This window comes from Narcine bancroftii, chromosome 14, assembly GCF_036971445.1.
Source record: "Narcine bancroftii isolate sNarBan1 chromosome 14, sNarBan1.hap1, whole genome shotgun sequence".
NCBI classification, from domain to species: domain Eukaryota; kingdom Metazoa; phylum Chordata; class Chondrichthyes; order Torpediniformes; family Narcinidae; genus Narcine; species Narcine bancroftii.
Genome location: NC_091482.1, coordinates 67,797,079 through 67,824,839, shown reverse-complemented (window position 1 = coordinate 67,824,839; position 27,761 = coordinate 67,797,079). Strand labels below are relative to the sequence as shown.

The 27,761-nt window shown below is 42.7% G+C and overlaps 2 protein-coding genes across 7 annotated transcripts in view; one reads left to right on the top strand and one right to left on the bottom strand.

The window, feature by feature from the left end:
• Positions 1 to 27,761, bottom strand: part of wdr93 (WD repeat domain 93) — a 129,992-nt gene that overhangs the window by 60,185 nt on the left and 42,046 nt on the right. The window contains exons 17-18 of one of the 6 annotated variants that reach the window (XR_011348655.1): positions 7,760 to 7,854; positions 5,925 to 6,026 (exon numbers count right to left, since the gene is read on the bottom strand). The exons of 4 other annotated variants lie outside the window; for them this stretch is intronic. The gene's annotated coding sequence lies outside the window, so the exon portion shown is untranslated. Of the gene's footprint in view, positions 1 to 5,924; positions 6,027 to 7,759; positions 7,855 to 17,323; positions 19,568 to 27,761 lie in introns of those variants that run through there. One more of the 6 variants, XR_011348656.1, reaches the window with a different exon arrangement.
• Positions 1,422 to 17,194, top strand: gnrhr4 (gonadotropin releasing hormone receptor 4). The gene is made up of 4 exons (XM_069910820.1): positions 1,422 to 1,712; positions 7,939 to 8,651; positions 14,739 to 14,943; positions 15,584 to 17,194. Exons 2-4 carry the CDS (start codon positions 8,100 to 8,102, stop codon positions 16,057 to 16,059), a joined length of 1,233 nt encoding a protein of 410 aa, XP_069766921.1. The 5' UTR covers positions 1,422 to 1,712; positions 7,939 to 8,099; the 3' UTR covers positions 16,060 to 17,194.

The following is a 27,761-nucleotide window of genomic DNA, read 5'->3' as shown; positions in this document are numbered from 1 at the left end:
TCCTTCCACTGTACACACAGCATCTTTCAGCTGCTCCCATTTGGAAAAGAGTTACAGGAGGATCAGAGCCAGCACCACCAGGCTGAGGAACAGCTTCTTCCCACGGGCAGTGAGAACGACCAAGGGAACTGCTCACACTGACCCTCCGAGACTCTCTTATTAACCAAACAGTATTTATTTATCTGCATATATGAAGACTTGTCCTGCTTATATATTGTTTGGCTACTTTGTCTGGTTGTGTGTCTGCATGTTTTGCACCGAGGACTGGAAAACGGTGTTTTGTCAGGTTGCAGTTTTGCTATCAGGTGATGATGAACTTGACTTGATTGCTCTTGTCATCAAAGCTCCAACTAATGGAGACCAGCATCTATCTGCCTTCCTGACCACCTTATCCGCTGAAATACCCTAGTGAATTTCCTCTGCACCCTCCTAATCACAACTGCGTCGTTTCAATATTGTATAAACATACAGAAATGCTGAAGGAACTCAGCCAATCTCGCTGCAGACGCGGTGATTTCATTTGTATGATTTTAATGCAATCAGGGCATCTGCAGATTTCTGTATTTTGTATTTCACTCCTTTCCAGAACCTCATAAGCCTGGTCCAACCATCATTTTGCAAAGTCGCAACAGAATCTCCCAACTTCTATTAAAAGCAATATTGGAGAAACTCAGCAGGTCCAACAGTGCACTTTATATAGCAAAGATGAAGATTTATAACCAACGCTTCTGGCTTTAGCCCTCCATCTATCTCTGTTGCTTTCTGGGAACCATGCACTTGAACTCCTGTTCCGCAATGCTCCACCCTTTAACTGTGGATTTGACTTTGAATAGCTGCCCAACTTTCCATCTGATCTATAGTCTGTTGAAGTCTTAGACAACCTTCTTCACACCCCCAACGTTCCTAGGAGGTTTGGTATGGCATTGGAAACCCTGGCAAATTTCTGTGTGCTGACAGTCTGGTATGGAAAGACCAATACCCCTGAGTGTAAAATCCTGCAAAAGGACATGACAGGCAAAATCCTCCCTACCCTCGAGAACATCTAACTTCTGTCGGAGAGCAGCAGCAATCATCACGCTCTGTTCTCTCCACCAGCATCAGGAAAGAGGTGTGGTGTCACACCACCAGGTTCAGGAACAGCTGCTATGCCTCCACCATCAGACTCCTCAACTACAAACTCAGTCAGGAACTTATTGAAGGACTCTTCCACTAAATTGATTTTTTTTTAAAAATCTCTGTTTACATATTGAGTAGTTTTTTTTAGCACTACGTGGTCAATCTGCCCAGCAGGCAGGAAAACGAATTTTGGGGTTGTACTTTGACATTAAATCCGAAATCTGAAATGCTGTGGCCCCTGGAAGGGGATGAAAGACTTTCTTTTCACTGTGAATGTCTTTCTGTCCCTGGAACCTGCGGGCAATAATTTGGCTGGAGATGGCCCGACATCAGATTCTTGGCACGCTGAGGATTGGGAATGTGGGAGTTTCCCCCACCCCCTGCCGATTGTGCGGGTGCGGTCGGTGTGGCCAAGGCGAAGTGGAACTCGTGTTGAGGAACGAGAAGGTCGCTGCGGAGGCAGCGATGCTCAGGATGTGGGGAATGCTCAGAACGCATCGCCGCGCTCCGTTTCGGCAGGAGTCTGACTGAGCTGGACCCTCGGCTCAGTGCGTGCGGGTCGGGACGAGCCCTCTGCGCCCTCTCCCCGCCACACGGTAAGCAATGAGTGAACGTGGGGCAAGATAGCCATTTCCCCAACGTGTCCAGCGCGTTGATTAATTGCTGGCTAACGCAGCCTGAAGCTGTCCCACAGTGGCATGCATAAAAGCTCTTTTTAATCCAAAGAAATGTATTGGCGGAGATTCGAGTCAGAGCTTTTATCCATCTCTGCATCTCGCTTCTATTGTGGGACAGGCTGTTCCTCGTCCGGAGCGTTTGACCCAAACCTCGGAAATCGCCGCTCTGAAGCAGTCGTTCCTGCTCGACTGCCCGCCCGGCCGCCCTGACATTTGACTTGGGGTTTGCTGGCTGCAGAAACTTGTCAATGAGTGGGTATTGCGAAGGTGTTTGCAAAGCTGACGGCGCTGTCGCGATGCAAAGTGTTGGCTGGCTTCACGGGTCAATAAAGTGGAGGCTGTTTCCCCAGGATCTCCCCATTCCCACCACCGACCTCTCCGTGCTCTCTCTTGATTGATTTCCCTCTACTGCTGCTGTTTACCAATTCTGCGCATTGCCACTCCAATCAGTTTATTTTCCTTCCCTTAGTCCTGACCGTCCTTAGCATTCAATCCATTCTTAATCCTCCTTGTTAATTTTCAGAAGCTTTTCTTAGTCTTTAACCATCCTTCAAGAAGGCTTCAGGCAAGGTGTTTCTTTCTGCAACACCGCCTTCATGGAAATATTGTTCATTGGTTCAGTGGCCCCTAAAACTCTACAATATTCCATTCACTGGGATCAGAAATGATTTGTGACACCACATTTTTTTCTCTCCTTCCTTTTCTGTTGCTATTGTTTAATCGACATGTCCGACCAAAAAAAAGATGAAAAGTTCTCGACGTGTCCTGCATCAAAGATAAAGGGTCCCGAGCAGAAATGGTGACTGACCACTTCGATGGCTGGAGGTTGAAGAACGGGGTTTCACCCACATATTCTTCATTACCTGCACATCTCCCCCTCCCCGCCCCCCATGATGCAACAAGGATAGGTTTAGGTTTATGACTTCACATACCACCCCACCAGCCCCTGCATCCAAAATATCATCCTCTACTATTTCTGCCACCTACTACATGACCCCATCATCAGACATCCTCCCCTCTCTGCCCTCCACAGGGACCACACTGTGTGACTCCCTCATCGACTCTTTCCTTCCCACGAATCGGACCTTTGGCACCTCTCCCTGTGCCACAGGGCGTGCTTCACCCACACCTCCTCCCTCACCACTATTTGGGTCCCAAATCAGTTCTTCCAATTGAAGCAACATTTCACTGGTGAATCGGCAAGGATTATGTACTGCATCCTGTTGTGGTCTCTCCTACATCAGAGACTGGATGCAGATTGCAAGATCACTTCGTTGAGCACCTCAGCTCTGTCCGCCACAAAAGCAAGGATTTCCCAGATCCCACTCCCTTGTCTACATGCCTATTGATGGTATCATGCACTGCCAGACTGAGACCACTTGCAAATTGAAGGGACACCTCATATTCTGTCTAGGCACCCTCCAACTGGATGGTATTCACATTGACCTCCATTTTCCATTAGTCCCTCCCCATCTTCTTTCCTCCAGGTCTGTCTGTCTGTCTGTCTCTATTCCATTTTCCCTCTGTCTCCTTTCCCCTAGCTCTGCTTCCACAGAGCCCTATATCCCAACCCCCAGCTCACTTTTCCTCTCTCCTGTGTCCCATCCATGTCCAATGAACACCTTTTGTCTGTTGGTCTGTACTCCTCTTCCTGCCTATTCTTCCCTCCCTAGCTTTTTAATTCATCTCCTCCCTGCTGTCACTCATCCCTTGAAGGAGGACTCAGGCCCCCAACATTGGTTATATATCATTATGGACGCTGCGAGATAGGCCGAGTTCCTCCAGCATTTCTGTGCTTTTACTACAATCCTAGTGTCTGCAGGCTTTCATGTTTCACTCTTTCAAACAAGTGTCAGGCTCTTGAACCTCGCCTTGTTACATTAATCAGGCACGGCCACCACACTATAAAAGGATTGTCCGAACTAATGCTAAGTCACTTTCTTCTTGCACTAGGGTAAATGTGAGTATTTATTATCTGTTATTTTATTTATTATTTTTCTGAATAAATTAAGTATACTATTGTAGCTATTTTTAAAATTGTTTTGTAGTTGTTTTACATTGGACCTGTTCAGGTTGAGCAAGTAAGAATTTCAGTGCATAGGTGCCTTCTACAATTACAAGATCACAAGATCTAGGAGCAGAAGTAGGCCCATCGGCCCATCGAGTCTGCTCCACCATTCTAATCACAAACTGATCTATCCTTCCACTCAGCCCCACTCCTTGGTCTTCTCCCCATAACCCCTGATTCCTGACTAATCAAATACCCATCAACCTCTGCCTTAAATACACCCAACCACCTTGCTTCCACAGCCATCAGTAACAACTTCCACAGACTCACGACCCTCTGGCTAAAGAAATTTTTCCACATCTGTTTTAAATCGATGCCCTTTTATCCTGAAGTTATGTCCTTTTGTCCAGCTCCCCCACCAGGGGAAACAACTTTCCCACATCTATTCTGTCCAGGCCTTTCAGCATTTGAAATGCCTCTAAGAAGTCTGCCCCCCACCCCCCCCCCCCATTCTTCTGTACTGTACATTAATTAGTACAGTCTAAGAGGCGTCAAATGTTCCAACTGTGCTAACCCTTTCATTCCAGGTATCATTCGACTAAATCTTCTCTTTACCCTCTCCAACACCAGCACATATTTTCTCAACGTAGAAGACAATACACGTTAATATTATTTATTTATTTATTATTATCATCCACCTGTGATGCTGCTTGATTCATGGAATCCCTCAAGCTTCTCAGATGTTTCCCTGATCTGCACACCTCCAACATCACCCCTTCAATCCCCAACCCTCCTCCCATTACCTATCTCTGTACATAGCCTTCTTTTGAACTCTCAGAAGGATTTCAATGGGATTATTTAATGGGATGGATAAAATCTAAGCAAATGCTGACCACAGCATAGAGCTTTGCTCATGTTTAGCCCTCAGGCTTGCATACTGAATAACTGATCATTTATTTATTTTTGATTTGCAACATGTAGAAGTCAATTCCAGCCATTTAGACCTGTGCCAACCCTTTTATGTTCTGGAGGGTGGGAGGAAGCCAGAGCACCAAGTGGAAACCCACACAGATGCAGGGAGAACGTACAAATTCCTTCGAGACAATGCCAGATTCAAACCTGGGTTGCTGGCCCTGTTAATAGCATCACACTAAACATTATACCAACCATCTGGATCAGCCACTGCTCATAAAAACACAATGCCGGAGAAACTCAGCAGGTCAAACAGCGGACTTTATATTATGACAAATCCTGAAACATTGATTATATGTCTTTATCTTTGCGATATAAAGGACCTGCTGAGTTTCCCCAGTGTCGTGTTTTTATTTCAATCACAGTGTCTGCAGATTTTCACGTTTTACATTAGTTACTGCTCCACGGGTTGTTCTACGAACTCAAACTCAGTCAATTTAACCCTAGTCCAGCGACAAATTCAAAGCACATAGGCTAATGAGGGAACAACAGACTAGCAGAAACACTATCATTCAATTTATGCTGTTAAAGCTCTGTCTGTGTTAGAACCATAGAACACTACAGCACAGAAAACAGGCTATTTGGCCCCTCTAGCCTGTGCCGACCATCATCTCGCTAGTTCCACTGATCTGCTCCCTCCAGACCTCTCCTCATGTATTTATCCAATTTATTCTTAAAATACGTGATCGAGTCCGCATTCACCACGTCAGATGGCAGCTCATTCCACACTCCCACCACTCTCTGAGTGAAGAACTTCCCCCTAATGTTCCCCCAAACTTTTCCCCCTTCAGCTTAAAACTTTGACCTCTCGTATTTATTTCCCCCAATCTAAGTGGAAAAAGCCTGCTCGCACCCATTCTGTCTATACCTCTCTTGTGTTCTTGTGGAAAGATTCCTTGACACTTTACAGGAAAAAGTATACCCTTCCCAATATCTAGAAGCGTATCTGGTGATTATCACACAGGGGTTGTGGCACATTGCTGAGTGTGGTGTGGCTGCCTTGTTTTTCCCTACATGGAACTACAGTTTAAAAGTACTTATAAAAACACAATGCTGGAAAAACTCAGCAGGTCAAACAGCGGACTTTATAGAGCAAAGATAAAGATACAAACCCACGTTTTGGGCTTGAGCCCTTCATCAAACCCTTTAAAAGTACTTAACTAGTTGTCAAGTCTAGAGACCCAAGAGACTGCAGATGCTGGAGAGTGGAAAAAAGATAAACTGCTGGAGGAACTCAGCAAGTGAAGCAGCATCTGTGGACACAAGGGAGAGTTGATGTTAGGATCAAGACCCTGCAATGGTCTTAACAAGCTAACCATCCCTTTGCCTCCACGGATGATACTTGTCCCATTGATTTGCCCTAGTTTGTTGTCAAGTATGATGAGACCTGAAGTCTTGAAGGGTGAGCATTTGATTACGTTAAAAGCATCCTTAAGTCTTGAAAGGTGTAATTTTATTTTGCCCTCATTGTACTTTGATTCCATTGGTAAAGAGAGTGGGTCTATGGTTCTAATTCCATGGGTTAGCACTTCTCAGGAGTTAGAAGAACAAAAAATAAGAGGAGCAGGAGTCAGCCATCAGGGCGGTCAAGCCTGTCCCATCATTTAACAAGATCATGGCTGATCTGGCTGTGAACTGAACTGCCTGTTCCCAATAACCCTTAATTCCCTTAAATCTATCCATATGTAGCTTAAATATATTTGATGAGACAATCTCAACTGCTTCATTGGACAAAGTATTCCTTTTTCTCTGGTCTCCCAGTCCTCATCGAGGGCTCAGTAGTGGAGTGGGTCAAGAACTTCAAATTCCTGGGTGTCAACATTTCTGAGGATCTGTCCTGGAGCCTCCACATTGATGCAATCATGAAGAAGGCCTGCCAGTGGCTATACTTTGTGAGATGTCTGAGAAGATTCGGTATGTCACCGAAAACTCTGGTAAACTTCTACAGGTGTACCATTCTGACTGGTTGCATCACTGTCTGGTACGAAGGTGCCAACACTCAGGACAAGAATAAACTCCAGAGGATTGTTAACTCGGCCTGCGACATCACGGGCACCAGACTTCAGTCCATCGAGGACATCTACACGAGACAATGTCTTAAAAAAACACCCTCTATCCTCGAAGATCCCCACCACCCAGGCCATGCCCTCTTCACTCTGCTACCATCGGGAAAAAGGTACAGGAGCCTAAAGACGATCATTCAATGGCACAAGGACGGCTTCTTCTCCACTGCCATCAGATTCCTGAATAATTAATGAACCAAAGTCACTGCCTTACTTTTTATGCTCTTTCATTTTTTTATATTAATGTTGTAAGATTGTTATAATCTGAATGCTTGCACTGTGACGCTGCCCCAAAACACTGTATTTCATGTTCATGACTATAAATTCTGGTTCTGATTCTGAGAAGCATTTCCTCCTTATCTCTGCCTAAATCCACTCCTCCTGAATCTTGAGGCTAAAATATCCCATCACATTCTAATCTCACCTCCCAGGGGAATCAACCTCCTTGCTTCTATCATCTGTTCCCTTCATAAGGTCTCCACATGTCTCTACAAGATCTTCCCTCATCCTTTTATACACTGTTGTATACAGTCCCAGGTTTTCTTCATCCTTAAATCTTGAAAGGTGTAATTTTATTTTGCCCTCATTGTACTTTGATTCCATTGGTAAAGAGGGTGGGTCTATGGTTCTAATTCCATGGGATAGCACTTCTCAGGAGTTAGAAGAACCCCCTCTTCGGAATCAACCTGGTGACCCTCCTCTACATCACCTTTCCTGCCAATATATTCCTTCTGAAGTAAGGAGACCAGAATTGCCGACGGTACACCAGGTGTGACCCACCCTAACAGTAGTAGCAGCAGTACCTCTCTGCTCTTAAATTCTTCCATCAATGAAGGCTGACAGTTGCCTCCTTGATTACCTGTTACACCCAAGAAATTATGACCGTATTCAAACTTGTTTCTACCTAAATCCTAATCACATACCTTTATTTGCAATGGCTCAGGATGCCATCATCTAGCTGAGGTCCTCCCTTCATAGCCTGCAGAATTGATACTAGATGGGGCAGCAATGTTGAGCCCTGTGTTAGAACAAACACAAAGGCATAATTCCCAGTCTCCCACACGTTATTCAATGTGTAACAAGTTTCTTATTTGACTTGCAGGCTGTGACAATTGGAATACCATAACAAGAAGGGTCAACGTTTGTCAAATAATGCACCTTTTCATCTTCAAGATCCAGTGGACACCCCACCACACACAGAACACCTCTCAAGTCTGATCCCATCAAATAGGAATCCTATACACTGTCCAGAGCCTATTTATAATGGATACGAGTGTTCACACCTTTGTCAGTCCATTCCTTTGTCCGATTGTCCCCTGTGACTACAATGGGACGACCGAGGCTCCCAACATGGGGCACCGGTGTAACGAAAGCAGCGGCTCTCGCTTTCAGCTGCCAGTCTTCTCCAATGCAGCTAAAGTGAGAGTAGGGATTACGGTCCTTGTTTTCACAGTTTCTGCCTTCTGCAACCTGGTTGTACTGTGGACTATCAGCCGGAACCGCAAGAAAAAATCCCACGTCAGAATTCTGATTGCCAACCTGGTGGTGGCTGACCTCCTGGTGACCTTTATTGTGATGCCACTAGACACCGCCTGGAATATCACCGTGCAGTGGCAGGGTGGGGATATCGCCTGCAGACTGCTCATGTTCCTAAAGCTGACGGCCATGTATTCCTGTGCATTTGTCACTGTGGTGATTAGCATCGACCGCCACTCAGCTATTTTAAACCCCCTGGGCATCAGTGAGGCTAAAAAGAGGAATAAGATCATGTTGACAGTGGCTTGGATACTGAGTTGCATTTTGTCCACACCACAGGTGAGAGAAATGCTTGGCACTGGACCTTTTACCTTGAATTCTGTTCCAAGTTTTATCTGACTGAGTGACTATGTTCAATTGTTTACTGTTTGAAGGAAGGCTGCAAAAAGTTCTTTAACGTTACTTTTGAGTTAATTTGCCACATTATACAGTAAAACCCCCGGTATCCAGAATCTATGAGGATTGGTGATTGCCGGATAAGTGAATTATCCAGTTGCTTGAGATTGTGTGTTGGATGATTGGCTATCTAGCCACTAGGGGCATCTATTTTAAACTTTCATATTTTTTATCTATTTATTTTCCATAATTTTTTTTGGCCAATTGCTTGAGGCTGCTGGTTGCTTAAATTCTGGATAATGGAGATTTTACTGTCCCTGGTACAACGAGAAGTGTTCTTCTGCGAGCAGTATAATAGGTTAACTCTAACATTCATGCAATCATTAACATTAGTAGAGCAAGACCACAATTTCAGTGTATAGAGATACAAAGAAAAGAAAAAAAAACAACACTAGCAAGGTGTTGTGGGGTTCATTCAGGAGCCTGATGTTGCAGGGAACAAACTGTCTTTGAGCCTGTTGAAATGCCATTCCATATTTTTGAGCCTTGTCTTGATGGAAAAAAATCAGAGACTAACAATTTAATGCCGACTTTTGTCTTGGAAAATATAGTCCATTCCCAATGATTAACAGAAGAATGTAACCAAAAAATCATCCTGTAGCAGTAAAAGTAATTTGCTGAAACAATTGGCTTGTCAAGTTTCTGAAAGCACAGTTTTGTCATACTAACAGCTGGTTAAACAGTACAGCAGAGCCTGCCACAGCACAGAGCCGTAACACTGGTCCAGCTAATGGATAAAGTCTTTTTGTGCTTTTCCATTAGATGCACGGCACACATTCAGCTCCGGACTTTCAATCTCACATCAAAACAAGATGCTGGCCTCAGACACACAACCAGACATTACACACCTACAGACAAACAATACATATGCAGGATAAGTATTCATAGATATAAATAACTAAATAAATGTTTCTTCATGAATATGAGAGTCTCGGAGGGTCAGTGTGAGCAGTTCCTTTGGTCATTCAGCATTCTCACTGCCTGTGGGAAGAAGCTGTTCCTCACCCTGGAGATGCTGGTTCTAATCCTCCTGTATCTCTTTTCCTGATGTGAGCAGCTGAAAGATGCTGTGTAGGGAATGGGGATGAAGGGTGGTGAAAGGGATCCTCAGTGATTTTGCATGCCCTCTTCAGACAACAATCCCAGTAGATTATGTCGGTTGATGGTGGTGGGGGGGGGGGGGGGAACCCCAGTGAACCTCTCTGCCACTCTTGTGGTCCTGTGGATTGATCTCCAACTGCTACTGTACAGTAACCGTACCATACTGTTATGATGCAGCCGGTCAGAATGCTCTGGTTAGAGCTCCTGTAGAAGGTTGACATGATGGCAGCCGGTAGCCTTGCCCACTTCAGCCTTCTCAGGAAGTGAAGTGACTGTTGCTTCCTGTACCTTAGGCAGCGTCTCTGGAGGGAAAGAGATAGTCAACATTTCAGGTCATATCCTTGCATCCTGATGCAGTGTTTCAGCTTGAAACGTCGACTATCTTTTTCCCTTCACAGATGCTCCTGGCCTGTTGCCTTCCTCTACCAGTTTGTTCTGCTTTGATCCAGCTTCCAGTATCCGCAGTCTCTGGTGTCTCTAAATCTCAAACTTGATCTTGACAGAGATTAAGTCAGGAAGTTCAAGTAGTCAAGTCACAAAATCTCTCTATTTAAAGGTGCAGTTTTCTTAGAGGGAGGGGTTAGATTAGATTTAGTTTAAAAAAAATTTTCATACAGGTATTCATGTCAAAATACAAAACTCGTATAGTCATATCAATTCCATTATACATGATGGTTTTATAAAACCTCCCCAAAAAAATAGAAAATAAAAACCCCACCAACCCCCTCCCCCCCACCCCCATAATAACCCCATTAAGGATAGAGAAGGAAGAAAGAAAGAAAATTACAATTAGAAAAAAAGAAGCAGATCTGGTTGTCAAGGGATCACTGCCTTTCACTCGATTCTAACCTTTTTCAGTTTTATTTATTCCAAGGAGTTAACAAGGTTTCTCAAAGTTTATGGAAAGCCATTTATAAATTTATACCTGCAATATGTTAATATGGGCATCAAATTTTCAAAAATGTATCAAATTTATTTCTTAAGTTATAAGTAATCTTCTCGTATACAGTTATGAATTTCCACATGCCATCTTTCCAAACCTAAATGAGAATCCAATTTCCACATCACTGCTATACATTTTCTTGCTACTGATAATACAATTTTTACAAATTCTTTTTTGTAAATTTTGTTTAAATTTTGGTCTTATCCCTGAAATATTACCCAGTAAAATCAACATTGGATCTTGTGGAAATTTAACTCCTGTGACTTGTTCCAAATAAGTTCTTAACTCTATCCAAAATGGTCTCAATTTTGGACATGACCATGTACAATGTAAAAAAGTACCAATCTCTTGACTGCATCTAAAACATTATTCTGAATGATCTAACTTCAATCTATTTAATTTTTATGCGGTAAGATATAGTTGATGTAAAACATTATACAGAACCAATCTATATCTAACATTTATTGTATTTGTTATATAGTTCCAACCAATTTTTCTCCTCAATAATAATATTTAAGTCCGTTTCCCACCTCTGACTAGATCTGATTTTGAGTTCCCTTTTACAATAATGTATACATGACTGAGATAAATTTCTTAAAAGATCTATTACAAATCAATGTTGCTATTTCACTACTTTTAGGTATTAACATTGTTTGCCCTGGTTCATCTCGTAAATAAGTTTTTATTTGATAATAACAAAATATGGTATTATTTTGTATCCTATATTTATTTTTAATTGTTCAAATGACATTAAATTTCCTCCTTCATAACAATCTTCTATATTTCTAATTCCCTTAGAAACAAATCTTCAAAAGTTGATTAATCATTATAAATGGGATAAGTCTAATTTGATTCATAGTTTTAAGTTTTTATTTTAGTTTTTTTATGCTTTTTTTTAGTCCAACTTGTTAAATATGAGTTATCAATCATATGATTAAATTAGACAGAACAGCTTTTGTTTAGAAAGATCAAGGGATAGTCTAATATAGTTTTACTATTTTTGATCCATATGCATAAGATACCACCTGTTATTTGTTTTATTAAAATACTTTGTATGTAGGATTTATATGTTAAACACAATTAAAATATTTTAAAAGGAAAAAAGGTGCAGTCTTCATGAATAAAATTGCTTTAAATGCCAATAGGATTCAGCACATGATTGTAATAGCAGCATATGAATCTCAAAATGCAAGAAAAAAATATCATTGCTCTAAATGTTATTCTTTAATGTTACAGACTTCACTTAAGACCATTAAACCAAAGGAACTAAGCATCCACTATCTTGGATATGCACTGGTCATTGACTGGGTGATGCTGATTGGACAGCGCAGCCATTCTCAACGTGGGCAGTATGTCCTTCCTCTCCTGGAGGCCACAGAACATTTAGGGGGGGGAGTCATGGACGGAAATCATAAAATCCTTTTTATACTTTTCTGTAGTTGGTAGAAGTACGGACGGAACAACTAAACATGACTGCATCACAAGGTAGGGGGCCCATAAACTTTGAACAGAGTCCTAAAGGGGCTGTAGTCAAAACAAAAGTTGAAAATGGTTGGGAGAGAGCATAGGTTGATGGGTTATATACATGTGTAAAGTTCCCTCAACTCTGCCCTCCCAGACTTCCTACCTAAGGTCCGAGTGTGGGTTTGGTGTAGAAAATAAAGCTACCTCTGTGTTATCACATAAAATATTCTCAGGTTAAATATAGCAGTGTTTAGAAGAAAACCATAGGTCTGTCAGTATCTCAAGATTAAGATCAAATATAATTTATAAAGTCAAGTTTATGGCCATCTGATTGTACAAGTGCAACCCGATGCTACTGTGTTCTCTGGTCCTCAGTGCAAAACACGCAGTCACACACCAGACGTAACATACATAGACAAATAATACATATGCAGGACAAGTATTTCATCTACACAAATAAACATCATTTCATGGATATGAGAGTCTTGGACGGTTAGTGTGAGCAATTCCTGTGATTGTTCACCCTTCTCACTGCCTGTGGGAAGAAGCTCTACCTCAGCCTGGTGGAGCTGGCTCTGATACTCCTGTACCTCTTTCCAAACAGGAGCAGCTAAAAGCTGCTGTATCCGGGGTAGAAGGGGTCCTCAATGATTTTGAGCGCCTCCTCAGACAATGATCCTGGTAGATCACGTTGATAGAGGGAGGGGGCAGGGAAAATGTAATAATACACAAAATATGTCAACTTTTGCCTGCCATAAAGGCACAGAAAGGGGTGCCATTAACACTGCCCAGAGCACCCAACAATAAGAGAAAGAGAAGCAAAGGAGAGTCCTTTCAGAGACAATGAGTGCCCGTGGATTCACCTCCAGTGCTCCCGCAGCCTCCGCCGCCACAGATCCCTGTTCGATCGATCGGCAATCTGATCCAAACCTATGATAGAATCAGGAAGCTTTCAGCTGCCTGAGAATCTAAATGTGCCTTAAATGCAATCCCTGATCTGCAGTATCATGTGTCATTTCTTCAGTCCCCACATAAAGTGTCTTCCCTTGAGATGGAGTGATACTAAACAAAATTGCTCCAGTAAATTAGAGAAGGAATCAGATAGCAAAACAAAGAGGCTGGACTTGAGTAAACCACCTTTTCATGGAGACGAAGATGGAGACAAGCACCAGCAGACCAAGGACAGCTCCTTTCACTATGCCATCAGATTCCTGATTGAACAATGAATCACAGACAGTTCCTAACTTTTACTTTCTCTTGGACTATTTTTATTTATTTTGTAAGGTGGTTTATACAAATGTTTGCACTGGGACGCTGCCCCAAAACAGCGAATTTCGTGACAGGTTCATGACAATAAATTTGGATTCTGGATTCTGGGTATGAAGGCTAGAAGGGTGGTAGGACAAGGGGACTACTGTGTTTCTTACACTGGGAGCAGAGGAGCAGTTTGACACTGTGACCTGCTGGGTTTCTCTATGAACAGACATGGGAACAGAGTATTGCTCAAGCTCTGGATTTCTGAAATATTACCTGCAAGTGATCAACCTCATAGAAAACCATTCTTAAAGCAGTGAAAATTTATTTTCACTCTCAACACATCTGTAGTTCATTTGCAGGGGAAAAGCAACTGGAGGCTATTTTTCAGCGGAGGGAAGTAAAGCCTGATAATTACAGTGTATGTTCCTAATCGGGGATGTTTTTGTTGGAACATGGTATTTTGCACCCACTGTTGCAGCCAGCCTTGGATTAGATTCCATTAGACCAGATTAGATTTCAGATTTATTGACAGAGTACATACATGGCATCACCTGAGATTCTTTTTTTTTGGATAGAGGCACCTACACTTGCCACATTTCTCTTACTTCAGTCTTTCTGTGACGCACTTTAATTCGACGAAAGCTACACATAATTTACTGATTTCCTACAGTGAGTTGAACTAATAGCTTTTCCATAATTCTATATTCAAACAAACTTTCCATTACAAAGCCCACTTTATGGCATCCAAAGTGGTTTTCTGCCAAGCAAGTGTAAACCAGATGAGTTCCTCCAGCATTTAGGTCTTTTTGCTACAATCACAGCATCTGCAGCCCTATTGTGTTTCTCTCATACATTGGAGAATGACGAGAGTCATTCGGTGCATAACAAAATTCCCATTAGCAGCAAAGAACTGAATTTTCAATGGCTTTTGCTGTTATTATGCGGTAATGAACAGTATCACTTGTAAATATTGTGGCAATTCTGGCATGTATTGGTAACACTGTTCTTTCCCACTTCTCAGTTGTTGTTCATCAGAGTTCGACGCACCAGAAATAGGGTTTGGTGACATTTTCAGTGGATTTTTTTTTTAGCAGTCATTTGATGAAACTATTCATAGCGAAATTCCACTGCCACGAGCAACACAACGAGGAATTAGCAGCGAGATAATACGGATGCTGAACATGTTTGTGTAATCTCGTTTGCAGATCGCCCTGTTTCATACCGTCAGCATTAAGGAACCCCAGAACTTCACTCAGTGCACCACCATGGGGAGTTTCAAAGAACACTGGCAAGAGACCTCCTACAACATGTTTACTTTTGTTTTCCTGTTTCTCATACCTTTGATGCTCATGATATTCTGCTACACTGGCATCCTGATGGAGATATCCAAGAGGATGGCCAAGGGAAACTGTAAGTTATCATTCGTGCCCACTTCTTTCCTGTAGAGTCGCTCAAATCAAGATTCATCTCACAATTCATTCTCAAAACATCCCATCAGCAGAATTGCAAAACTTCCTTGTCTTTCCCTTCATGCCCTTATACTGTTCCAGTTTAATTAGCCCACTCCCTATCACAAGATCACAAGATATAGGAGCAGAAGTCAACCCATTGGTCCATCAAATTGTGTCCTCTTGTCCTAAAATCCCCTACCACCAGAAACATTCTTGCCAGATCTACTCTGTCCAGGCCTCTCAGCATTCAAAATGCTTCTTGATGTCCCATCTTATCCTTCTGACACGCCATATTTAAATTTATATTTAGACATACAACACAGTTTCAGGCCATTTTGGCCCACGAGTCTGGCCGCCAAATTTACATCCCCCCCCGGTACCTTTCAAACATTGTGAGGAAACTGGAGTCCCCGGGGAAAACCTACACAGACACAGGGAGAGCGTACAAACTCCTTCCAGACAATCCTGGTCCGGATCACTGGCGTTGTAAAGGTATGGCGCTCTCTGCCATACTAACCAGACTGCCCAATTTTCTTTTTAATCTATATTGTTTTCCTGATGAAGAATGGGCATGAGTTCATTTTGTGTTTCTTTTCCAGTATCTTCAAGGGAAGTGCATTTAAGGCGATCAAAGAATAATATACCAAAAGCACGCTTGAGAACCTTGAAGATGAGCATCATTATTGTAACCTCCTTCATAGTTTGCTGGACACCTTATTACCTTCTTGGACTTTGGTACTGGTTCTCACCAGAGATGCTTTCAGAAGAAAAGGTCTCGCATGCACTGAGTCACATCCTCTTCATCTTTGGTCTCTTCAATACAGTCTTAGATCCCATCACTTACGGGCTTTTTACCATCCACTTCAGGAAAGGTCTGCAACACTGCAGTCATTCAGCCAAGTTGGCATCTAATTCAGATCTCAACTCCACACTGACCGGATCGTTCAGGTGCACTGGCTCATCTTTCCGCCTTAAAAAGTTGACGGCACTTGGTCAAGAGGGTCAAAGACCGATGGCGGAGAGTGGGTCTCATAGCAAAAGCAGTAATTGTAGGAATGGGTATCTTGATGTATAAAAACTGTTATATTAACACAAGGTAGAGAAGACTCTAAAATAGACTGAGAAGAGCCACCATGCATTACTGTACTAGACAGCAGGCCAGTCCAACAGCAAGCAACAGTTCAATTTGTGGTGCACGTGATTTATTTTCTTCAACTCTTCCTATGGTTGAACTTTGTCCTTTTTGCAGTACTATGGAATTGTTTTTGTTAAGACCTACAGCATGGTAATAGGTCCTTCCGGCCCACAAGCCCATCCCACCCAATAACACCCAATTAACCTACAACCCCTGGTATGTTTTGAAGAGTGGGAGGAAATTGGAGTGCCCGAATGAAACCCACGGGGAGAAAATAAAAACTCCTTATAGACAGCGCCAGTTTCAAACCCGGGTTGCTGGCGCTAACTGCCAACCTAACTGTGCTGCCCTGGAATGGTTAGAGCAAGGATAATATTCAGCCCAAGGACTCCCCACCATCTCTGTGTGAGAGCAGTGTGGCTAATCAGGTCTCTCTCCATAGCTTTGTAAATTCATTCCACTATTCCCCCTTTGAAATAAATTGTTTCTTGGCCCACTTATAAATGGATGTGAGCTTTGTCGCAAGCAATGTCACATAATGCTTAGCCCCCAAGACTGAGGCACTCAAGACAGTGTCCTCACCATCAAGTATTGTAATTATTAAAGCTTCTAGTAATGTAGAACTTTTTCAGAGAGAATGGGTGCTGTGTTTCTTGTTCTAAAAAGTGGAAAAATGACCCTATCCTCCAAAAACTGGCTGGCCTCTCAAACTGTCTGGGAGATCAATGGGGAGAATTCAGACCCAGGTCACTGCAACCCTTTCTTCTCCCTGCTCCATAAATATCAGAGCTCATTTCCTTGCCTCATGCTGTTTCAGCTTTCTAGAGTAGTTTATGTAATGCTGACTTGGATACTCAATGCATCCCAACAATTTGCAAGTTGTAAATACACATTGTTAGCCTGCTTTGACTCACTCCCTGTTTGACAGTATGGCAAAGCAGTTCACATTTGGAAAAATCCTTTCAATCCCTGATCTTTACATTCAGAGTACAAAGTGTCGCTTTAATATAAATTTTATTTTTACTGGTGGAAATTACTTTCGTCTTTGAAATTTCCATCCTGCTCTCAACTGTAATGGCTTTATGACAGTTTTGTGAATGAATAAATAATAACTCCTCAAAACATTGATTTATTCATTATTTAATAAATGATACGTGCATATCATCTGTTCACATCTGGCCACAAGTCATTGAATGATCTTTTGGATGGTAAACTATGGGGTCATTGGTGACTATGTATCGCTGATTCTATTAGATGAAAACCAGGAACAGTTAAAGAAATTGGTTAGAAGTTCTGTAATATGATATACAGTCATGACAGAAATAGATTTCAGCAACTTTAATAGTGATAAAAGCTAAGGAAATGCAGTAGCCTGAAGTCCAGCTTAGACCGAGAAGCATTTATACAGAGAATGTGGCACTGTCTGTAAGGGTCTGCATGTTCTCCCAGTGTTTCCTCTGAGTGCTTCTGATTCCTCCCACTGTTCAAAATGTACAGGGATTGATGGCCAATTGGGTGTAATTGGGTAGTATGGGCTGGAAGGGCCTGTTACTGTGCTGTAGAACTAAATTTATAATGTAAAGTTTAAAAAGCCCCTGGAAATAACCAGCAAAATCGAACGAGGGGACGTAGAGGATTTGGGAAACAGGACTCAACAATAATGCGAATGGATCTGCTGTTAAATAGGCAATACAATAGCCCCTTTTCCACTGGCACATTGTCAGGAAATAGGGAAATAACTGGGACAGGGTCCAGTGGAAAAAGAAAACAGTCACCATGCCTGCGTCAAATGATGTAATTTCACACTGGGGATTGACAGCCTCGACCCCTACTCATATGCCTGGCAACAGTGGATGCCAGCACGCTGATTAAACCAGTGGAAAAAGGACAGCAGAAAGTCCCCCGTTTCCAGTTGAAGGTAGACTCTTCTATCCCCGGGGATAAGCTGTGTTCAATGGAAAAGCAGTCTGTGTCCCAGTTAACGGTGGCCCTCGTGAAAACAGCACAAATTGGTTCCTATCCTGGGACTGCACGGCCAATTAATGGGATGCCAGTGGAAAAGGGGCTGATGACATACAGAGTGTCAAGGAGGAAGCTTTAATATCTTGAAATTCCTGTCTATCTGAAACTCTCTCTGGCTCTGACTTCATTTCTTGGGAATCACATAGAAAAGGAAATAAACATAGGGACGGATTAATGCTGAGCAGGTGCATGATGGGCAATTTCACCTTAAATATTCATGAATCAGCAGAAAATTAGCCATTGATTTTAATTAAAATGCAAGTGTTGGAAATGTTAAACTTGCCCTTGTGCATTTAAGGTCAGATGAAAATCTGACAGAACCTGCCAAAAGAACAACTGGCCATAATTATACTATAGTTAGAGTTGCCGGCGTACCAATAGAATCAGGTTTCTTTTGAGCTTAAATAAAATTTAGAGAAACAATGATGTCTGCATTCACTAAAATAGATCTAAGGTGATGTAACTCATCGGAACGTTATTCACATGACAGCATTGCATTCATAAGAGGAATTTTAAAAAAAGAATTGAGGAACAAAACAGTAGCATATTCACTAAACAAATAGCTTCAGACAGCTTACGGTTTTAAAGAATTGAGTATCAAGTCAAGTTTATTGCCATCTGATTGCACAAGTACAACTTAATGGTCCTCGGAGCAGAACGTGCAGAAACACAACCAGATATAACACACATACAAGAGAAGTATTTCATCAATACAAATAAATAAATGTTGTTTCATGAACATGAGAGTCTCGGAGGGTCAGTGTGAGCAGTTCCTTTGGTCGTTCTCACTGCCCGTGGGAAGAACCCGTTCCTCAGCCTGGCGGTGCTGGCTCTGATCCTCCTGGATCTCTTTCCTGACAGGAGCAGCTGAAAGATGCTGTGTGCGGGGTGGAAGGGGTCCTCAATTATATTGCATGCCTTCTTCAGAAAATTATCCTGGTAGATCACGTCGATGGGGGGGGGGGGGGGGGGAGGGGAGGGGTGGTAGGGAACTCCATCATTCTTCTCTGCCACTCATGGTCCTGGACATTGACCTCCAATCCATTTCTCTGCAGCAACCGTACCACACTGTGATGTAGCCGGCCAGGATGCTATTGACTGAGCTCCTGTAGAAGGATGCCATAATGGTGGCTGGCAGCCTTGTCCGATTTAGTCTATTATCAATAATGATTAACAAACTATGCTCCATGTTGGCAATTACTCAGACAAAGAAGAATGCAGGAGTTAATGGAGAAGATCCTTTGTTGCTGAGGGCTGAGTTCTTCGAAGAATTGGAAATCCTGAGCTTTGAATGCAAGGAACTAAGAGGTGACCTTCCTAAGATGGTTAAATTATTCACCAGTATATTGTTCCAATTATTCCAGGAATGTTAGGAATAGAAAATATTGGAGGTTTCATCCAATAAAAGGAAAGTTAGGAAATTATTCTGAAAAAGAAAACCGGAATATAAAATGGCTTTCCAGATCTCAAACCCTTGCAACCATTTAAGAATTAATTACAGGAATTGGATAATGTTGGGTCTTCTTCAATAAATAAATTTAAATCTAGATAAACAGCAGGGTAACAGGTCCTTCCGGCCCACGAGCCCATGCTGCCCAATTTACACCCAATTGACCTACCCCCCCAGTACATTTTGAAGGATGGGAGGGAACTGGAGCCCCAGAGGAAACCCGTGCAGGCTCTGGGAGAATGTACAAACTCCTCACAGACAGCACCAGTTTCGAATCCCAATCGCTAGTGCTGCAATAGCGTTGCATTAACCGCGCCGTCCCAATGAAGTTGAATCAAATTACATTTTCTTTCACATTGTTAGGATCTGAGCACATAATCCACCCTGACCATTCAAAGCAGTGCTGAAAAGGTGTGGCTGTCTTTGGAAAGGGATGTCAATCTCAGCTCATTTCTGTCTGCAGGACTAGATAGAAATTATTGCCTACAGAGTGAGGAGAAAAGCCATTCTGCTGTCAAGGACAATAGCTATCCTTCAGTGGATAATCAATAAAACCATTGTCACCCATGGTTATGCTTCCAAATACGACCTCAGAGACAAGATCATGTATCTAGGATAATACTCCAGTGCAATGCTGAGGAAGTGCTAAAACATTCGGAGCAAGCAAGGAATAGAATAGTTTTGAGAGAGGTATACATCATTATGATAAGTTTAGAAGAGTAAAACACAAAAGTCTGCAGGTGCCGTGATTGAAATAAAGACACAATGTAAAAACACAATGCAGGTCAAACAGTGTACTTAATATAGCAAAGATAAAGATACATAACCAATGTATTGGGCTGGAGCCCTTCATCAAGGTAGGAACAAAATGTAGGCAGGCACCCAAACAAAGTGTTGAGGGAAGGGGCAGGAGGAGGAGCACAGTTAATGATAGGTTTAGTCAGATAGAAAGCACTTACTTCCTTATGTAGATGGGTTGAAGGCTAGAACCACATATTTGAAGAGACAACCAATTGAAATTGGTATACTTTGGGAGGATCACTGGGATCCCCTTCCCCATTCCCCCCTTCCCCCCTCCATTGATGTGATCTACTGGGTCATTGTTTTGAAGAGGGTTCGCAAAATGGTTGACGACCTCTACCATCCTGAACACAGCATCTTCCAGCTACTCTGATCAGGAAAGATTCACAAGTGTCAGATCCAGAACCTCCAAGCTGAGAAACAGGCAGTGAGAATGCTGAATGACAGATGAACTACTCATACTGCTAAACAATCCCTCTGAGAATCTACTATTAGTTAGTAATTTTTAATTTTTTAAGATGTGTATGTACTGCTTGTAAATATGCGTGCTGAGTCTTTATGTTTCCATGTTTTCCACCAAGCCCAGAAGAATGCCGTTTCATCCAGATGTACTTTACAATTTTATGATCATCTAATAAACTTGAACTTGAACATTTGCAGGATTCTGGTTAAAGAGAGTGGACATGACAAAGAGCCAGCATAGATCAATGGACGGATTTATCCATCTTCTGCACAGTAATAATGAGGGACCATTTTTCAGGCAAATTTTAAAAACTGTAGTCCCATTTGTTAACTCCATATAGATGCCTCTACTCCCCTGTGACATTTTTTATATTTATCCCTTTCTCAAAATCACTGAGAAAGACTTTAGCTTAGTGGTTAACGCCATATGGTTACACTGCCAGTGATCAGGACCAGGGTTCAAATCTGGTGTTGTCTGTACGTTCTCACTGTGGCTGCATGGATTTCCTCCAGGTATTCCAGTTTCTTCCCACCCTTCAAAAACATATGAGGGGGTTGTAGGTTAATTGGAGAACCGAGAATCCCCAGGTTGCAAACGTCCAATTCAGGGACTAACTCCTACTTACAAAGAAATTGCACTCCCAAATCATGCACATCATGCTACCTCACAAATGCCCCTTCTGGGATGCAAGACTTCGATGGAATGAGAGTAAGGGTTAACATTTCATCATGTCCTTTTTTCTGTTTTAAGACTGTTTCTTTAATGATTTTTTTGCAGAACTAAGACAAACATTTGACTAACTGATGCTAAATAAGAACCTTATGTCCCTGTTTCCGACTTACCTGTAAACTTAATTTAAAGACAGATATAGGAACGGATCTTGTTCACAACCCGGGGACTTGTTATTTGGACAGAACAAGTTCATGGACTGGAAGGGCCTGTAACTGTATGGTATGTCTAAAAAAAATGATTAAACCTGCTGAAGTACATCATATTCTTTTCTTCTAAGCCTGAAGATCGACAGAATCTTGTGTAAGCAAAACCAAAACCACTGAGCTGAGGAACTCTTTCCTAGTGTTGGGGAATTTGATAAACATCCCCAGCTGATCATTTTAAGAATTTTTGCAATTATAGTTTCTGAGTTAAGCCTGGTACTGCTTTCTTAGCCAGCCTTTTGCACCTCGTCCTGGCCGTGGTGGAATAGAGCTCCAGGGTTGCATTTATTTTGTCAGTATCTGGCTGTAAGCAACTGCAGAGAAACATAAAGACCGAGCAGTGAAACACAAAGTCTGCAGTAGGAGGAGTCCAGTCCAAAAGGTGTTCATTGGGTATGATGAGAGGTGAAAATTGATTTTGGTTCTGTGAAAGGAGACAGAGGGAAAAGGGAAGGGGTGGGGGGGGAAATAGACAGACAGACAGAGCTGGGAGAAAGTCAACAGCTGGAAGAAGGGAGAGGGCTGTTTTAACAGAAACCAGACAAGTCAATGTTAATGATGTCTGGTTGGAGAGCACCCTGATGGAAGATAAGGCACAATTTGCAGGTGGTCTCAATCTGACAGTGCGTGAGTCCATGGACAGACATGCCAGCAAGGGAATAGGATGGGAAATTGAAATGGATGGCCACAAGCAGAACCACACTATTGCAGCAGACAGAACTGAGGTGCTCCCATTGTGTGTCCAGTCCCTCAGATGTAGAGGAGACCACAACGGGAGCTCTGAATGCAGTAGATGACCCCCGCAGATTGACAAATGAAATGTTGCTTCATTTGGAAGGACTACTTCAGGGCTCTGAATGGTGCTGAACGAGGAGGTGTGGGAGCAAGTGGAGCATCTCCTGTGGTCACTGTGGTAGATGTCAGAGGGACGATTGGTGGGGAGGGAGGCATGGCCAGGGATCTTGGATGGAGCAGTCCTTGTGGAAGGAGGAGAGAGGAGGAGAAGGGATTATGTGTCAGATGGTGGGATCACGTAGTAGGTGGCAAAAATGGTGAAGGAAGATATATTGGACACAGAAGCTGGTGGGGTGGTCAATGAAGACAAGGGGAATTCTGTCCTTGTTACGCATGGGGGCAGAGGGAGCCAGGGCAGATGTGCGGGTAATGGAGGACAGAATTGATGGTGGTAGATGGATAGCTGAAGCTTTGAGCAAACAATGAACTGCTGGCAGTTCTGAGTGGGTCAGGCAGCATCTGTGGGTAGAAATGGTCAATCAACATTTCAGGTTGGGTCTGTTTATTGAGATTAAAGTTAAATGGGTGAAATTACCTATATGAAGGGAGGGAAGAAGATGGGGAAGGGGCAGGAAATGATGGGGTATGAGGGGTGAAAATGTACTCAGGTGCATCAATTTCAATGCAAGGACTATTATAGGAAAGGCAGATGAGCTTAGAGTGTGGATTGGCACGGGGAATTATGACATTGTGGCCATTAGTGAAACTAAGTTGAAGGAGAGGCAGGACTGGAAGTTCACTGTTCCGGGCTTCCGTTGCGCAAAATGTGATAGAATAGGAGGGATGAAAAGGGGAGGAATGGCATTGCTTGTCAGGGAAAATATCACCGCTGTGTTCAGGTAGGACAGACCAGAAGGCTCATCTACTGAGGCTATATGGGTGGAGCTGAGGAACGGGAAAGGCATGACCACATTCATGGGGTTGTATTATAGACCACCATAGTCAACTAGAATTGGAGGAGCAAATCTGTAGAGAGATAGTGGACAGCTGAAGGAAACATAAGGTTGTGATAGTAGTGGATTTTAATTTTGACTGGGACTCCCATACTGTAAAAGGATTGGATGCCTTGGAGTTTGACGAATGTGTTCAGGGAAGTTTTCTAAATCTACATAGAGAAGTACCATCCAGAGAGCATGCAATATTGGATCTCATATTAGCAACTGAGACAGGACAGGTGACAGAAGTATGTGTAGGTGAACATTTTGGGTCCAGTGATCATAATCTATCAGTTTCGTTAATTATGGAGAAGGATAGGTCTAGGTCTTGGGTTGAGATTCTAAATTGGAAAAAGGCCAATTTTGAGAAAATGAGAAAGGATCTAGAATGTGTGGATTGGGATGTTGTTTTCAGGAAAGGATGTCCGAGGTAAGCATAAGACCTACAAGGGTGAAATTTTGAGAGTACAGAGTTTGTATGTAACTGTCAGGATTAAAAGCAAAGTTAGCAGGTAGAGGGAACCTTGGGTTTTAAGGGATATTGTGGATCTGGTTCAGAAGTAGAGAGAGGTGTGTAGCAGGTATAGGCAACATGGAGAAAATGAGGTTCTTGAGGAATATAAAAACATCCAAGAAAATCTTCAAGAAAGAAATCAGGAAGAAGTTGCTTTGGCAGATAATGGGAAGGAAAATTGTAAGGTTTTTAAAATTTCTATGGGTACATTAAGAGAAAAAGGATAGTAAGGGATAAAATTGGTCTCCTTGAAGATCAGAGTGGTTGGCTTTGTTTGGAGCCAAAAGAGATGGGGAGATCTTAAACGTTTGTTTCATCAGTATTTAGAAACAGAGTCATGCGAAATAAGGAAAATGAGCAGAGAGGTCATGGAACCTATACAGATTAAAGAGGAGGAAGTGCTTGGTTTCTTAAAGCAAATTAGGGTGGATAAATCCCCAGGGCACAACAAGATATTCCCTTGGACTTTGAGGGAGGCTAGTGTAGAAGTTTCATGGGCTCTGGCAGAAATATTTAAAATGTGCTTAACCATGTGTGAGGTGCCAGAGGATTGTAGGGCAGCTCATGTTATTCTGCTGTTTAAAAAAGGCTCTAAAAGTAACCCAGCAAATTATAGGCCAGTGAGCCTGACATCAGTAGTAGGTAAATTATTGGAAGGTGTTCTAAGAGATCAGATATACATTTATTTGGATAGTCAAGAACTGATTTGTGATAGACAACATGTCTTTGTGCATGGTAGGTCGTGTTTAACCAATCTTTTAGTTTTTGAGGAGGTTATGATGAATGTTGATGAAGGAAAGGGTGTGGATTTTGGCTACGCGGACTTTAGTAAGGCCTTTGACAAGGTCGCACATGGGAAGTTAGTCAGGAAGGTTCAGATGCTAGGAATTCATATGACATAATGAACTGGATTCAACAATGGCTGGATGGGAGAAGCCAGAGAGAAGTGATTGATGATGCTTCTCAGACTGAAGGCCTGTGACTAGTGGTGCCTCAAGGATCAGTGCTGGGACCATTTTTCTTTGTCATAGAAACATAAACATAGAAACATAGAAGATAGGAGCAGGAGTAGGTCATTCGACCCTTCAAGCCTGTTCCGCCATTCAACGAGATCATGGCTGATCTTAAAGTTCAGTACCCCGTCCCCGCCTTCTCTAATTCCCTCTTAAATAGATTTAATGAACCTGCCTCTACTGCCCTCTGTGGCAATGAATTCCACAGATTCACCACCCTCTGGGTAAAGAAATTCCTCCTCATCTCGGTCCTAAATGGTTTGCCTATTATCCTCAAACCATGGCCCCGGGTTCTGGATTTTCCCATCCTTGGAAACATCCCATCTGCATCCATTCTGTCCAGTCCTGCCAGAATTTTATAGGTCTCTATGAGATCCCCTCTCAATCTTCTAAACTCCAGCGAGTACAATCCCAATTTGCGCAATCTTTCCTCATAAGTCATTCCTGCCATTCCAGGTATCAGCCTGGTGAATCGCCTCTGCACTCCCTCCATTGCAAGAACATCCTTCCTTAGATAAGGTGACCAAAACTGCACACAATACTCCAGGTGGGGTCTCACCAAGGACCTGTACAGCTGCAGTAAGGTATCCTTGTTCCTATACTCAAATTGATATGAAGGCCAACATACCATTTGCCTTTTTAACCGTCTGCTGTACCTGCATGCTCACCTTCAGAGACTGATGTACAAGTACCCCTAGGTCTCTCTGCACTTCCCCATCTCTTAATCTATTGCCATTCAAATAGTAATCTGCCCTCCGGTTTGTATTACCAAAGTGGATAACCTCACATGTATCCACATTGTAGTGCATTTGCCATGGATCTGCCCAGTCCCTCAATTTATCCAAATCACACTGGAGCTTCCTGACCCCCTCTTCCGTGCACACAACCCCTCCTAGCTTAGTGTCATCTGCAAATTTGGAGATATTACATCCAATCCCCTCATCCAGATCATTAATGTAAATTGTGAACAGCTGGGGTCCCAGTACAGATCCCTGTGGTACCCCACTGGTCACCGCCTGCCACTCAGAAAACGAGCCATTTATCCCAACTCTCTGTCTTCTACCTGCCAGCCAGTTCTCAATCCACATCAATACTTTGCCCCCAATCCCATGAGCCTTGATTTTGGAAGCCAGTCGTTTATGCGGGACCTTATCGAAGGCCTTTTGGAAGTCCAGGTACACCACATCCACTGGCTCTCCCCCATCTATTTTACCTGTCACCATCTCAAAGAATTCCAATAGATTTGTCAAGCACGATTTACCTTTTGTAAATCCATGTTGACTCCGTCCGATCCCTTCTCTGCTAGTCATATGCTCCGCTATTACATCCTCAATAATGGATTCTATCATTTTGCCTACTACTGATGTAAGGCTCACCGGCCGATAACTCCCCGCTTTTTCTCTACCCCCCCTTTTTAAATAGTGGGGTAACATTAGCTACCCTCCAATCCATGGGTACTGATCCTGAGTCTATCGAGTTCTGGAAAATAATTCTTAAAGCATCTGCTATCTGAATGGCCACTTCCTGAGTACCCTAGGATGTAGATTATCAGGTCCTTGGGATTTATCTGCCTTCAATCCCATCAATTTTCCCAAGACCATGTCCTTAGAGATACTGATTTCTTTCAGTTCCTCCCTTGCATTAGTCTCTATGTTTCCCAACATCCTTGGGAGGTTATTTGTATCCTCTCTTGTAAAATCAATGATCTGGATGATAATGTGATAAATTAGATCAGCAAGTTTGCAGATGACACTAAATTTGGAGGCACTATGGACAGCAAAAAGGTTTTCAAAGCTTGCAGAGGGACCTGGACCAGCTGGAAAGATGGGCTGAAAAATGGCAGGTGGAATTTAATGCGGACAAGAGTGAGGTGCTGTATTTTGGAAGGACAAACTAAAAAAGGACGTACGTGGTAAATGGTAGGGCACTGAGGAGTGCAGTAGAACAGCGGGATGTGGGAATACAGATACACAATTCCCTGAAAGTGGCAGCGCAGGTGGACAGGGTTGTAAAGAGAGCTTTTGGCATATTGGCCTTCATAGATCAAAGAAAGGAATTGGGATGTTATGGTAAAGCTGCATAAGGCTTTGGTGAGGCCAGATTTGGAGTATTGTATGCAGTTTTAGTCATCTAATTACAGGAAAGATATCAATAAGATAGAAAGAGAGCAGAGAAGATTTACTAGGATGTTGTCTGGACTTGAGGAACTGAGTTACAGGGAAAGGTTAAACAGGTTGGACTTTATTTCCTGGAGCAGAGAAGAATGAGGGGAGATTAGAATGAGGGGAAACAGAAGGAGTAAATGTAGATAGGCTTTTTCCACTGATGGTAGGTAAGAAACAACCCAGAGGACATGGGTTAAGAATGAAAGGGGGAAAATTTAGGGGGAATATGGGGGTGAACTTCTTCACACAGAGGGTGGTGGGAGTGTAGAATGCGCTGCCAGCTGAAGTGAGCTCATTTTTAACATTCAAGAAGAATTTTGGCAGGTACATGGATGGGAAAGGTATGGGTGCAGGTTAGTGGGACTAAGGTTAAAAAAATGGTTTGGTACAGACTAGAAGGGCCAAAGGGGCCTTTCTCTGTGCTGTAGTGTTCTATGGTCTGCAGACTTTGGTGTTTTACTTGAAAAACAAATGTTTCCCTCTACCAATGCTTTCAGCATTTCCTCTTTTTTTTTAAAATTTAAATACGTGCAGATTATAGATTTTTCC